Here is a 12926-nt window from a genome sequence, read left to right on the forward strand (position 1 = left end):
CCACGCCGAGACCAAACGGACCACAAGCCGCCTCGCTTCTCCTCATTTTCTTTCGGAGTCGGTCGAAAAAAAAATGCTTGTGGTGTGGGGGTGGTGTGGGGGTGGTGTGGTTTGAGCAGTGGTTTTGGGTCAAGGTGATTGGGCCCGGATCAGGGTGGCTGTACGCCTGTTGCTCGTCAGAGTAATCAATGAGCAACAGGTAAAACCCCCGTCCACACACACACACACGCACAGGAGAGGAGCCCTTGTCATGCCATGTTTTCCGTCCGCTCCGGGCGTGTTCCACCTTGCCCCTCTGCAATAAAACTGCTGTGTTTTCAACCGGCATTGCCTGTGTCTCTGTGTCGCGGGGCCCTGGCAACGCCCCTCGGATGGCGCCTGGCGGGCGACACACGCATAGTCCCTTTAAAAATGTGAATAAGCCAGAGCAGCGATGTAAAAACGAACGCTGAGAATCAGAAGCAAAACAAGGTGAGGTGAACATGCTCCGTGTCCGAAATTAATCCAAGCCCTTTGAGGCGGCAAGGGTTTGCTTTTTGGGACGTTTCCCCCTCGGCCCCTTTCGAAATCTGATCACCGGATTGTTTGTGATGTCGACCGACAACTAGGGTGGTGAAATCTGTTTTCAGGAACGGCTCAAATCTCCCCCGCACGGCATGTATGAATCCTGGAAGCTATTGAATGGTAACATCGTTCATCTTTTTTGGTTTCCTTTCTTTCCTCGATCCTCATCTGGATTTTTCTCAAATATTTTGTTTTAACGTAGGTCGATAAGTGCTTATCTGTGCGTTTGCGTGATCGCAGGCTGTGTATCGGGGCTTTTCCGCCGCAGGAAGCTTCGGAACTTAAACGGTTCACGGTCCCAGAAAAGTCATTTTTTTCCGAGGGAACTGGAGCCACTGGGACTGAGCTTGTAGGACAGAACAACGCTGATCAAGAACACTAAACGGAGTGTTCAAATACCGGCGTTAGTACTAGTACTCATCTCGACTCGCTACTTTTGTTTTATAAAATGAAAATGGAAATTCGGGATCCTCTCTCCGCTGCTGTTGCTGCTGTTGCTGCTGTTGCTGCTGTTGCTGCTGTTGCTGTGGTAGTTCTGCCGTGTTTGCTTTTGTGCCGAAATGACGTATCAAGCCGAACGTTTGCCGTCACTTCCTCCTGATTTGCATAATCTCCGGGGTTCCTTGGTGACGGTGGGAAAGCAACCAAGAATTCTGTGTGTGTGTGTGTGTGTGTGTGTGTGTGTGTGTGTGTGTGTGTGTGTGTGTGTGTGCGTGCGTGTGTTTGCACGTGCATGTGAAATCCGCCCCTAAGTTCTCTGGGCGTGCCAGGGGCCGTGCTGGAGGAGGAGGGGGACGTGCTGGGTGGGGGGGCTCAGACGATGCTGCGGGAGCCGCTGGAGTTGCGCCGGCGGCTGAGTGGCAGCGTGTGGTGCATGGGCATGGGCGAGTCGGGGGGGCAGAACTGGTGCGGGTGGTTGTAGGGGGGCGGCGGGGGAGGCAGGGGGGGCTGGGGGCCGTCGCCCTCCCGGACGCGCACGGGGGTGGACATGGCTGACTGGATGAGGCGGTGCGAGGCCGGGTTCTGGCTCAGGAAGGCCTCCATGCAGCCGCGCCCGCTCTGGTCCACCACGATCACCTTGACGATCTGCTGGCACTGGATGAGGGTCTCGGGGCGGAGCTCCCCCTGCTGGACGGGGCTGAGCAGGGCGGGCGGCGCGGCCAGGGCCAGAGCCGTGGACTCAATGCTGGGCTGGCTCAGTTGATAAGTCTGCAGCCTGTTGTGAATTGACACCTAGTTTAGGAACAGTCAGAGAACGCATGAGGAGTTACCAGCCTGAACGCAGCCTCTATGCAGCCCTCTGGTGGGTCACGCACACGGGCATGCGGGCATGCGGAGTAAGCACGTGCAGAACGCGAAATAAAACGTGCCACGGTGCACACAGTCTCACTCGCACACGCACACCCAGGCACACACACACACACACACACACACACAAGACAAACACACGTGGCAACGCACGGCCTCCCCGAGAATCGGCGGAGAGGAGGGAAGGCTGGCGTGGCTATGGGGGGGGGGGGGGGGGGGGGTCCGATGCCACGGTGGCATTTTTTCCCGCCGCCCGTCTGTTTGTGTTTCCACATGATGTGCGGAGCGACAGACGGACGACACACTGGAAGGGATGGAACGGGTGGTGGGAGGGAAGACGCGACACCGAGGGCATGGTGTCCCCTAACGCAAACACACTCAGAGGACTCAGAGGAGGCAGGGGAGGTAAAAGGGGGGGGGAAGAAGAAAGGTCGTCCGGCCTCTCTGGGTGGACACACACACACACACACACACATTAGTGTACGCATTCACATTCATATACAGAAACACATATCCACGCACACACTCGCGCGCGCACACACACACACACACACACACACACACACACACACACACACACACACACACACACACACACACTGCAGACTGTTAATGGTCTGAAGCTCATCTGGCTTTGTTGATGGTATTTTAGGAACCAGCTGAGCTTACGGTGGCTTGCTAAGGCTTAAACCATGCGGCCGACCCGGCAGCGGCTGATGAAAGCAAGGCGGCTGTGGCCGCTGGAGTAGCTGCTGATGCACTCGAGAGCCCGAGAGTAAGACGAGTGGTTCTCATGCTGCTAATGCAGGAGTCCTTTCAGCGGCCTTTGTATCCATGGCTGCACAGCGTGGGTGTGCCTCAGGCTGAGCTCTTATAAAGCGAAGCATGAAAAGCACTAAAATACCACTTTCCCCCTCGTAATTAAGCACATACCCCTTTGAACCCCCCCCCCCATGTTCAAACGCTCACACACGCACCGCGGGCGACCAAAGGAGACGGCACTTACCTGGGAGGGGGAACGTGAACATGGCACTCACCTCCACTGTGTTGTTGTTGCCCGTCTTGTCGTAAGTGTCCTGTTGGCCTGCGGGAGGTGGAAGCCATATTCATCAGACATCACACAGCTTTTTATCCAAAAAACAATAATCTTTCTTACAGGGGACATCTCAACAACAAAGCTGAGAAATTAACTTTTTTCAAACATTTTTCTATTGCCAGCGTCGCTCCCGCTCTTTTACTTTCCTTTTTTTCTGTGTTTGACTTTTGGCCAGATTGAACAGCTACGCACCGCCTGTCCTGCTTTCTCTGAATAGCCATGACTGAACGACCCTTTTCCTGGAGGTTCTCGGCTTCACAGTGTGAGGACGGTCAGTACCTAGAGTTGAAAGGTGTCCCGAGTGTGCGTCCATTTGGCCGCCGTTGGTGTGCGGCTGGATGCCCTGCTGCCGGTCCATCTCCCCTGCAAACCCAACGACAGACACCGTGAGCGGCACAGGACTCGGAAAGGACAAAGGCCGCAATGGGAGGACGCCCCGGCGGCGTCGCTCAAGGCGCGCGGCGCTGCCCTCCCTTACACTGGATGTGTATCTGCTCCATCTCGTTGACCTCCGTGATGGACTCTCGGAGCTCCTCGGCGAACTTCCTGAGCTCCTCTCCGCTGGGGGAGCAGAAGCTCACCAGCTGCTTCTTCTCCGAGGTGAAGGGGCTCAGCATGGTGATGCCGTGGGCGTAGTCTGACGAGAAACAAAAAACAAAAAAAAAAAACATCATCCTCAAACAACCGAAACCCGCCTTTTATTAGAGACGTCAGGGATCGGCATCTGGAGCCCTCCGAAGACACGTTGACTTTCCGGATCAGAATTTGTGCTGCTGTGAAATCCTCAAACCTGATTTTCACCCTTTTCTTTCTTTGCTGCTTGGCAACAAAAACTCCTGGCAGCTATAATGTTCTTTTTTTTTTTTTTTTTTTTTCTCAGAAATATTAGGGCCATCTAAGGTACAGCAGTTGGCCCTAACAACCAACTCAGCAACAAAGATTTGCGTAGTTAGATTCATTTTACCGAGAAGCTAAAGAGAGCAAAGCGGTTCAGCGCACAAATATACCGTACACTCATTGCTGAAGAGGTGAAACTGCATCCCCAGCAGCCCCATGGCCTTGCAGAAGGTGTAGGAAGCCGAGCTTTTCTTCTTGGGACACAACTTCAGGATCTGCGGTCAGAAGACACAGGCACAGTGAGGCGTCAACAGGCCGCGGGATAAACCTCCAGAGACTTCCGACGCCGCGGCTCCCGGACGCCGATTCAACCTCGTTTTTTTGAGGAGCATGCGGGACTGTGATTGAACGTGGTCTCTCACGTGTGGCTTCAGAAGCCAGTTGGGATGTTTCCAAGGCCCCGGGAGGGGAGCATTGACTGGTAAACGTGGAGCGTTGGCAGCTTACCAGCAGCAGGTCGTTGAAGAGGAAGACCTCTCTCTGGAGCTGGGACAGCTTCTGTTTATGAGGCTTGTTGGCGTCGGGCACCTCAAATAGACGGCAGCAGCACACCAGACGCCTGTGGGGCACGGCCAGGATCTAGGGGAGGAAAAGGGGGAATTGGATGAAGAGAAGGGGATGAAACAGACACAACGGAGAGACGAGAAATGATGGATAACAGAGGAGGAGGAGGAAGGAGGAGGCACAAACGACACACGCACACACACACACACACACACACACACACTCACTCACAGTTTTCAGGCCCAGGATGGACTGTTCCACGCGGCTGACGTAGGTGACGTGGTCCTCGTTGGAGCGCAGCTCGCGCTGCTGGATGCGCTCGTAGATGCCTGCCACCATCTCCCTGGGGATGTCGGCGCCGTCATCCACACCTAAGTGAACACGGGCAGGCACGGAGTCGCTTGGAAGACAGAAAGACGGACGGACGCGGGGGCGGCGCGCAGGACGTGCGGCGGCGAGGAGACCCAGAGAGGGGGGGCGGGGTGCTGGGATGGAGGGCACGCCGGAACCGATAGCGGAAAAAACCCAAGGGGAATCGGGCGTCCAGAAGTGGCGACGTTTTGAATTGTTAATAGCAACACTATCGCGGGCACCGCAGCTACAGTATTCCTGGAGGACGCCATCAAGGGCACATGTCCGTCTGGAACGACGCCCAGGGAGTGTCTGCCGAACGACTGGACGGGGGGGTCGGCTCTTGGCATGCAACAGAGAACCTCAGCATTTGAATGTTCAGGCCAGGAGCGCGTACGTTCGGAGATAAATATTTGAATCCCTCGCTGCGATGGTAGATACACAGCGTGAAGCGGAGAGTTATATTTATGCAACTCGAATTTTTACTAATTCACCCGCGTTGGTCTCATTCTCCAGCCTTGGCGGTGGCGCTCACTGTGGGGGGCAACAAACTGCAATGTTTATTCTTTCTGGTTAACTCCTTGTTCGTAGTTACAGAGTAACGAGCCGAGACAACCAGGCAACAGTGCGGTTTATAAGCAGTGCCACATTTCATGTCTATAAGTGGAACCCTCATGGAGATTTCATCGCGCGAATTTGGTGACAAATTCCCGCTGTGTCGCCTGTAGAAAAGACGTCTTTATAAGTTTGTCCGTTGCTGTCGTGCACAACGGACGCATGAAACAACAGACGGGAAAACAGTGGAAAGCGACGGGCTCCAAGGTTATCGACAGATTCGGCAGAACTCCATCTTTTTCTTATATTGTCGGCTGCCGCCAGCTGTATAATTTGTTGAAACCCGACAGGATGAAAAATGGGATTGAAAGCTGAGATTGTGCTGAAGGAACGGCTCCGTGCACTCCGGGAGGGGCGGAGTACACGGAGCGCAGACCAAAGTGGACGTACGGCACAGCGGCAAAAAAGAAAAACCAAACACCGGAGGAGGGCTCAGTGAGTTGGGTTCGAGACGGCCCTTCCCGGTGCCGTCCTTTTCGCTGAGCCGGCCTCACTCTGAATTCCGCCGCGTCTGCGTTCCTTCTGTAGTTAATATCACGCTATGCAAACGTTTCTTCTCCTTCGGTTCTTTTTTTCCCGGTGCTAAAGCGGCGTTTACCTCCGAGTCATTCAGCGCGCTTTTCCAGATGATAAGCGCAGGTGATAAGTGCAGCCGCGTCTTTCTTCTCCTCATTTACACTTTTACACATCAGTCCTATTGATCCCTTCTCGATCTGAGAGCACTAAAGTGTGTGTGCGTGTGTGCGCGCACGCGCGTGTGTGTGTGTGTGTGTGTGTGTGTGTGTGTGTGTGTGTGTGTGTGTGTGTGTGTGCGTGTGTGTGTACTCCAGGCTATAAATACCAAGTGTTCAAACACTGATCAGCGAACCGCTCATTATAAATGTTGGAACATGTCTGCAACTCATTATCCTGCCTCTGCCCTGAGAGCCGCTCCAAAGCCTGTCCCTGAAATTCCATTTACACACAATACACACAAACGCACGCACGCGTGCGCACACACGCGCGCGCGCACACACACACACACACACACACACACACACACACACCCTCTCTCTATCTCCAATTCGCCTCCTCGATCCTGAATGCCTTCCATTCCGCAGAGGGCACAGAGGAGCGGGAAGCCGCCGAACCCCCGATGAAGCGAAACGCGAGGCTGCTATCTCTCTAATGGCTCGAGAAAAATAAAGTTTTCCATTAACTCTGCCATGGAAAACAAAGAGCCCCCGCTGCAGGGACGCCGTTTACCAGAGGAGAACGGTCAGGAGTCTAGCGCCTCTGTTCCGCGTCCGACCACCCCGCGGCCCCCCCCTCCGCCGACCCGCGGGCGTGCACTGACCTCGCAGGTTGCGTATGAAGTCGTCCAGGCCCATCTTGCGCTGGGGCTTGATGTTCGGGGAGTACATGTCGGTGTTGAGCAGGACCACGGCGAAGGCCAGGATGAAGATGGTGTCGGGGTTGTGGAACTGCTGCACCACGTCGGGGTTGCACATGCAGTACCTCTGGCTGCGGGACAGAAGCGGGATATTTATTATGGCTACAACAGCCGGGCGGCATTCCATGCAGCCAGGCACGTGCACGGGCCCCCCCCCCCCGTGCTCCTTGGTGTCCACGGCGCGCTTTTTGTGAGGCGCGTTCTCTATTTTTTTGTTCCTTCAAGCATGAACGGGAGTTAAGGCAGCGGATTGTCTGGGCAGGATATGCATATTCATGAGGAGCGCGTCCTCGGCGCGCCCGGGGCGCTGCGATGGCGCTCTGCTCTCCACCCGGGGCCGGTTCCCTCCGCCTTTTTTTCTTTTGAGCACCTGCCCCTCGTAACGTCTCTGCACAGGCCTCCGAGCAACCATAAAGTAAAGGAGATCCTGAGATCAGCAAAGCAGTTAAGCTTTATTGGGAAAAGTCTGCTTGTAATAAATGCGGAACGCCTTTGCGAAAAGGTTGTCAGTGTCAAACGGCGTGGGAGCGCTACACCCGGGGCGGAGTTCCTGGAACGGCTCCTAAATACTCAGGATGAGTCAGATGGGCAGAGGACACATTTCCCATCGGGGGCTGATAATGCGATTCCTCTTCTTCTCCTCTAATATACTGTCCCATACTCTACTCCGACAGCCAAGAACTTTGTCAACATTTGACCCTTTCTAAACCATGTTGACAGAAACGCTCCGTATCTTATCTCCCCCACCGGATTCCGGGCTCCCCCGCCTTGTTTGATTTACGCGTTTGACCAAGAGAAACGCAAACAGCAGCGAGGTCGCCATTAAAGCCCACCCTTCCCATCCTGTTGCCGTGCGTCTTCAACAGCCTCTCGAGCTGTACACTGTACACCTGAGGATATACAGTGGACATAGACATTCTAATGGGTCCGAGCAGACAAAGGAGACAGAGACAGACGTGAAATTGAAAAAGACTGCGGCGAGTCGAGGCGAAGGAGCTTGGACCGCGGTGCAGTTGAACTGTGCGCCGGGGCTCAAACCACTGATATTCAATTTGGTTCCGTTTAGGGAGAAGTAAGGGGAGGTGGGAGGGTGAAACCGCCGCAGCTCTTGAGATGAACAGGTAACGGCGCGACAACCCGTTCCGCACATTTCGCAGTGCAAACACGGCGCAGAGAGCAGCAGCAGAAATATAATACCTCTACAATACACTGCAGTCCATCTGGTGCACTCTGCAATTAAAGAAAAACACACAATAAACCCATCGTCGAATGATTCGACGAGCCTCCCAAAAAGGATCAGAGAAATGCTGCCCCCAGCCCTGAAGGAGGTCTGCGTGGACGGAAGCGCCGGCGGCGAAGGGCGAGACGTGGCCACACGCAGAAGGGGGAGTGGTGCGTTTGGGCTCTGCGTCTTTTTTCAGGCCACATCGAAGAAAATGAGTTTGAAACCGGAGAACAATCCTCTTTCGTGTTTCCCCTGCTTCTAATAGCCCCCCCCCCCCCCCCGCGGCCGTTCTGCCGAAATGGACTTGACATGAGAGACAGGAAACATCTGAACGGAGCGGGATCTCTCAGGCCGCTCTGTGCGGGTGCATCAGGACTCTACCTCAGCTCCACTCTCTGCCCACGGGCTCCACGGACACTCCCTCCCCCCTCCCCCCTCCCCTATAACTCCGCCGCCATCTTTCTTTTCTGTCACATGGACTTACGCGCGGAGCCATCTCGGCGGCGGGGGGAGGCTTTCATCTTCCCCCAGCCGAGCAGAACACAGAGACAGAGAGCGCAGCTTAGCTCCGACGGGCTGCGAACTGTCACGGTGTATGCAAATGAGGGGGCCTCGCCTGAGCTCCGCCGAGCCCCAAAAAACTCTGTTCCCGACCCGGAGTGGGTTCCTGAAAGGGCCTGGAAGGGGCCTCCACGGAGTCCGCCCCTGTCACTCTGCATCGGGAGCGTCTCTGTGCCAGGGGGGGGATGAGATCCTGGGCACAAACGCACAGCCAACACAGTCACACACACACACACACACACACACACACACACACACACTCTCACACACACACACACACACACACACACACACACACACACACACACACACACACACACACACACACACACACACTCACACACAGCCAACACACTCACACACACACACACACACACTCTCACACACACACACACACTCACACACAGCCAACATACTCACACACACACACACACACACACACACACACACACACACACACACACACACACACACATTCACACACACATTCACACACACACACACATTGATGTTTTCGCACGACCGTTTGATATAATTTTGCTGGAAAACAATCAAAGCCGGCGCGCGCGCGCGTGTGTGTGTGTGCGCGTGTGTGTGTCTGTTAATACGCGCGCATGTGAGTGCATAAATGAGGGAGCGGCTGATCAAGCGAGAGAATGGACGAGTGTGTGTATTGTCATGGGCATTTATTTCCGTGGTGTATCCCCCTCGTTACGTAACGGCTTTCATTCAAACACCGGCTTTGCTTCCCTTATCTTCATATCTGCGTATGAAAGCGGCAACGCCAGCTGGCACCCAAAACCACGTCACACCAAAGAGCGACTCATGACAGCCCGCCACAAACCGCCAACGGATGACATAACCAGGGTTACGTAAGAGGCGAGGAGCGGGAGGTCCGCTCCGCCCGTGAAAGCCTCTTCTGCTCCGCTCTGCCGCCGCCCCCCCGGGGGGCGGAGATGAGTTTGTGCGGCCGGCCGCCGCCCTTCGCCTCCTCCCCGGTCGGACGACCCAAATCTCTTTTCGTGACCGCCCTCCGTCCCCCTCGGCGCCGACTCCCCGGGGCCGCGGCTCCATCCCGCTCGACCTCGTCAGGGAGGAGCGCTCGCTCCGGGGATGCGAGCGGCCGTCGGAGCGGCGCTGACAACACCGGTTTCGGGGTCGCTTCAACCAAACGGCTATTGAAGGCTTCCCCCGGTCTCAACCGTCTCGCCGTTTTTGTTTTATTTTCTCTGCACGCTGTCCGTCAGCCCGCCCGTCCGTCCGTCTATTCTATCGAACGGCTCTGGAGGGGAAAAATTCCCGCTCCGGGAAAATTGTTTTTGATAACAGTGGTTGAAAAAATAGCGCTTCTGTTAAATGTTAGATTATGTCGCCTTGTCAAAGGAACAAATCCTTCAGAACAAGAGTGATTTATGGAGCAATTAGAATCTGGTACAATTTGCTGGCTGGTATCTGCCAGGCAAAAAGCAAAGTAAAAAGGGTGAAGATGCCTTCGCTGTCTGAAGTGTGAACAACACTGGCGGAGGTGGGCCGGTGGAGTTGTCGCTTTATGATTCCATTTGCTTGCTCGCACCTGCCCTCAACCCCAAATAATTGTGTTTTCGGCAACGTGGACATCTCATGCAATTCACTCAATTAATACATCATTCAGCTCCAACCGTGAGTTCAATGGAGCGTGAATAATTGTTCATATTCCATCACGAGTTGTAGCAAAACTTTAAACATGTTGTGGCAGCTGAAGCAGTGGAACTTGCAGTGTCTGCTTCTATTTTACGTCTATAACTGCTCCACTCCCTTTAAGCAACATTATGCAGCAATATTTCCCACCAGTACCAGTACTTTTTTTGTATTTTATCATTCAAATGTTTATTTTATTTAAAAAAAAAAAGCTCACGCGGTTTGTACCTACCAAACATGATGTCATTTTTCACTGAAATTAAATATTAACAACGTTAATTAATACAAATTAAATGATCATGTCAAAATTACCATATAAAAAATCTGAATCAGAATGAGGTTTGGTGCATTTCACCACTGACAATTTGCATTAAAAAAAAGCTTAACAGTCTGAAAGGAATGGAGAATAAAAATAATAATAAAATAAAATTGAATAAAAATTAATAAACAAATAAAAATGAAAATGGTCAAATATATACAAATAGCCAAAAAATAGTCATATATATATATCTATATATATATAGATATAGATATATAGACAGAACAAACAAAATACAAAATGCAATACTATGGAACGGGATAAATGATTGTTATGGGTAAATAGGGTATAAATTATGAATATGAATTACTACTATGTACTAACTGGCTTAAAAGGAGAGCAAAAAAGCGATGAAGGCATTGTTGAATCCTTTGAGCCATGTTGGCAAAATAACAGCAATGGAACTGATGGAAAATGGAGGGATGAGGGTTGGGAGAAGCGGTGCTGATGAGATTCCTGCGGAGAAAATGAGTGGTGTTTTTATCACATTTTTTAAGTCCTGCGGGCAGCCAGGTGATGAGATTTGAAGGACAGCGGTGGCAGGAAGGATGGGGGACTGAATGCGGCACGTCGCTGGTTGTCCACTCCCGTTGTGGACCTCGGCTTGTTTCCAATCATCTATTTCTCCCAGAAAGAGGCAGATCAAGATCCAGGATCCAGGTTCCTCTCCCCGCTGTAATGAGTCCCCTTGGTTTGCAGCCACGCTCATACACTTTAGTGACTGGAGGGCGGTAATGAGCATCGACACAGTAAGTCAAAAACTGCAAACCCTATAACTCTGTGAATATAAATCGGGTGGAAAAAAAAACAAAAAACGCATCCAGATATTAATTTGTGAATCAAGCATTTATCGAGTTGGAAAGTGGAATACCGAAGCACTTTCAAAGTACGGGGCGAGAAAAGATGAAATGGCAAAACTTTGGTTTAATCAAAACGTGGATCTCCATACATTCCTAATTTTCAGCTTGCACCATTCCCCAACCTCAACCGCTAGATAAATATTAAGAAATACAAGTAATGTACAGTACAGTTTCGCATTTTGCATATCCTGTATCTTTTTTTAAATATCTGACTATTTTTAGTTTATTTCGGGTTTTTTTGAGGGGGCTATTTGTATGTGTTGGTTTTATTTTTATTAATTATTGTATTATTATTTATATTCATCAAACCTCACTAGGACAAATTCCTACGTTAGCATTGGTAAACGCACCTGCCGGATAAAACGTGATAAAACTGAAAGATTCAGATTCTGCTTCTGAACAGTTAAAGGGCTCCGGTGCGATGCCATCTCTGTCAGAAGCAGAGCGACGTTACCGCGACTGTTGCTGCTGTCATCACTATGCCCTCTGTGGCGGTGGGCGCGCCAAAAAACATAAAAGACAAGTACAGTCCGGGGACGAGTATCACTGTGTTTATGTGCCACTCTGGATGTGTCTGCGCCTACACCCCGGCTGCTGAGTGACATCAGAATATGCTTTCATCTTGTGCTTTTTCCGTCTGCGTTCCTACATAGTAAAAGCAATATTAGGGAGGAAAGAAAAGCAATCAAATCAGTTTGCTGATGCATCATGACTTTTTTTTTTTTTTTTTTAACATCTTTTTATATCATCTTGGATTTACTATGGATTGCATTACAGATGAGTCATGCTGTATTTATACTGTTATTTTGATTACTTTGGCTGTGTTGCTGCTTCTGGGTTTCTGTGATAAAAAACGTAGAAAGACTGAATTGACCTGACTTGGATTCTCAGATTTAATCGCTTGAAAGATTGAATTTATTTTCCATGTTGCAGTGTCCTGTGCATAGTATCGCATTTATTTCATTTTTACTTCACTTTTTATTCTATTATATATTCATTCTCCATTTCTTAAGACTGCTCAGCTTTTTTCTTTTTTAATGGTAATAAGTAGGTTTTTTTTAATGGTAACAAATGCAACAAACCCCCCCAGAACAAATTCCTAGTAGGCCTCCATGTGAATGTCACTGGGGAATAAACTGATTCTATTCTGGTTCTGAAAAGGTAGAATAAATGTAGCATTGAATCACAATATGGATATAATATTATCTCAATGTGAATTGAAAAAAGTCGGAAAAAGTCGAAAATAAAAAGCTCCCTGCCGGCTTTCCATCTCCATCGACGCTTTTTGGGAGATCGCCGACCAAAGCCCCAGATCGCAGTCAAATCGGCGCTCACTCTCGCAAGCCACACTCGCTGTGCGTGAACTGTTCCAGGCGCGATCTGAGAGCTCGCCGGTGCCTCGCAGACAGATGAAAGACATCAAGGCATGAAGATATAAAGACAGATATAAAGAAAAGATATATAGAGAAAGATGTATATATAAAGAAAGATATAAATATCCGGTCCCGTCGGGGAGC

The 12926-nt window shown here is 51.3% G+C and overlaps 1 protein-coding gene across 1 annotated transcript in view; it reads right to left on the bottom strand.

Moving 5' to 3' along the window:
* Positions 1 to 1377: 1377 nt before the first annotated feature.
* The window catches only part of iqsec3b (IQ motif and Sec7 domain ArfGEF 3b), a gene marked incomplete at both ends in the record, with an annotated part of 28768 nt that continues 17219 nt past the window's right edge, over positions 1378 to 12926 (bottom strand). Inside the window, 8 exons of the mRNA XM_080001877.1 lie at positions 1378 to 1797; positions 2910 to 2956; positions 3248 to 3331; positions 3447 to 3605; positions 3981 to 4080; positions 4313 to 4444; positions 4601 to 4740; positions 6672 to 6838. Of these exons, the coding sequence (XP_079858003.1) occupies positions 1378 to 1797; positions 2910 to 2956; positions 3248 to 3331; positions 3447 to 3605; positions 3981 to 4080; positions 4313 to 4444; positions 4601 to 4740; positions 6672 to 6838 (1249 nt within the window). The remainder of the gene's footprint in view (positions 1798 to 2909; positions 2957 to 3247; positions 3332 to 3446; positions 3606 to 3980; positions 4081 to 4312; positions 4445 to 4600; positions 4741 to 6671; positions 6839 to 12926) is intronic.

The sequence above is a fragment of the Zeus faber genome, assembly GCF_960531495.2.
Source record: "Zeus faber genome assembly, chromosome: 6".
In the NCBI taxonomy this organism is placed as follows: domain Eukaryota; kingdom Metazoa; phylum Chordata; class Actinopteri; order Zeiformes; family Zeidae; genus Zeus; species Zeus faber.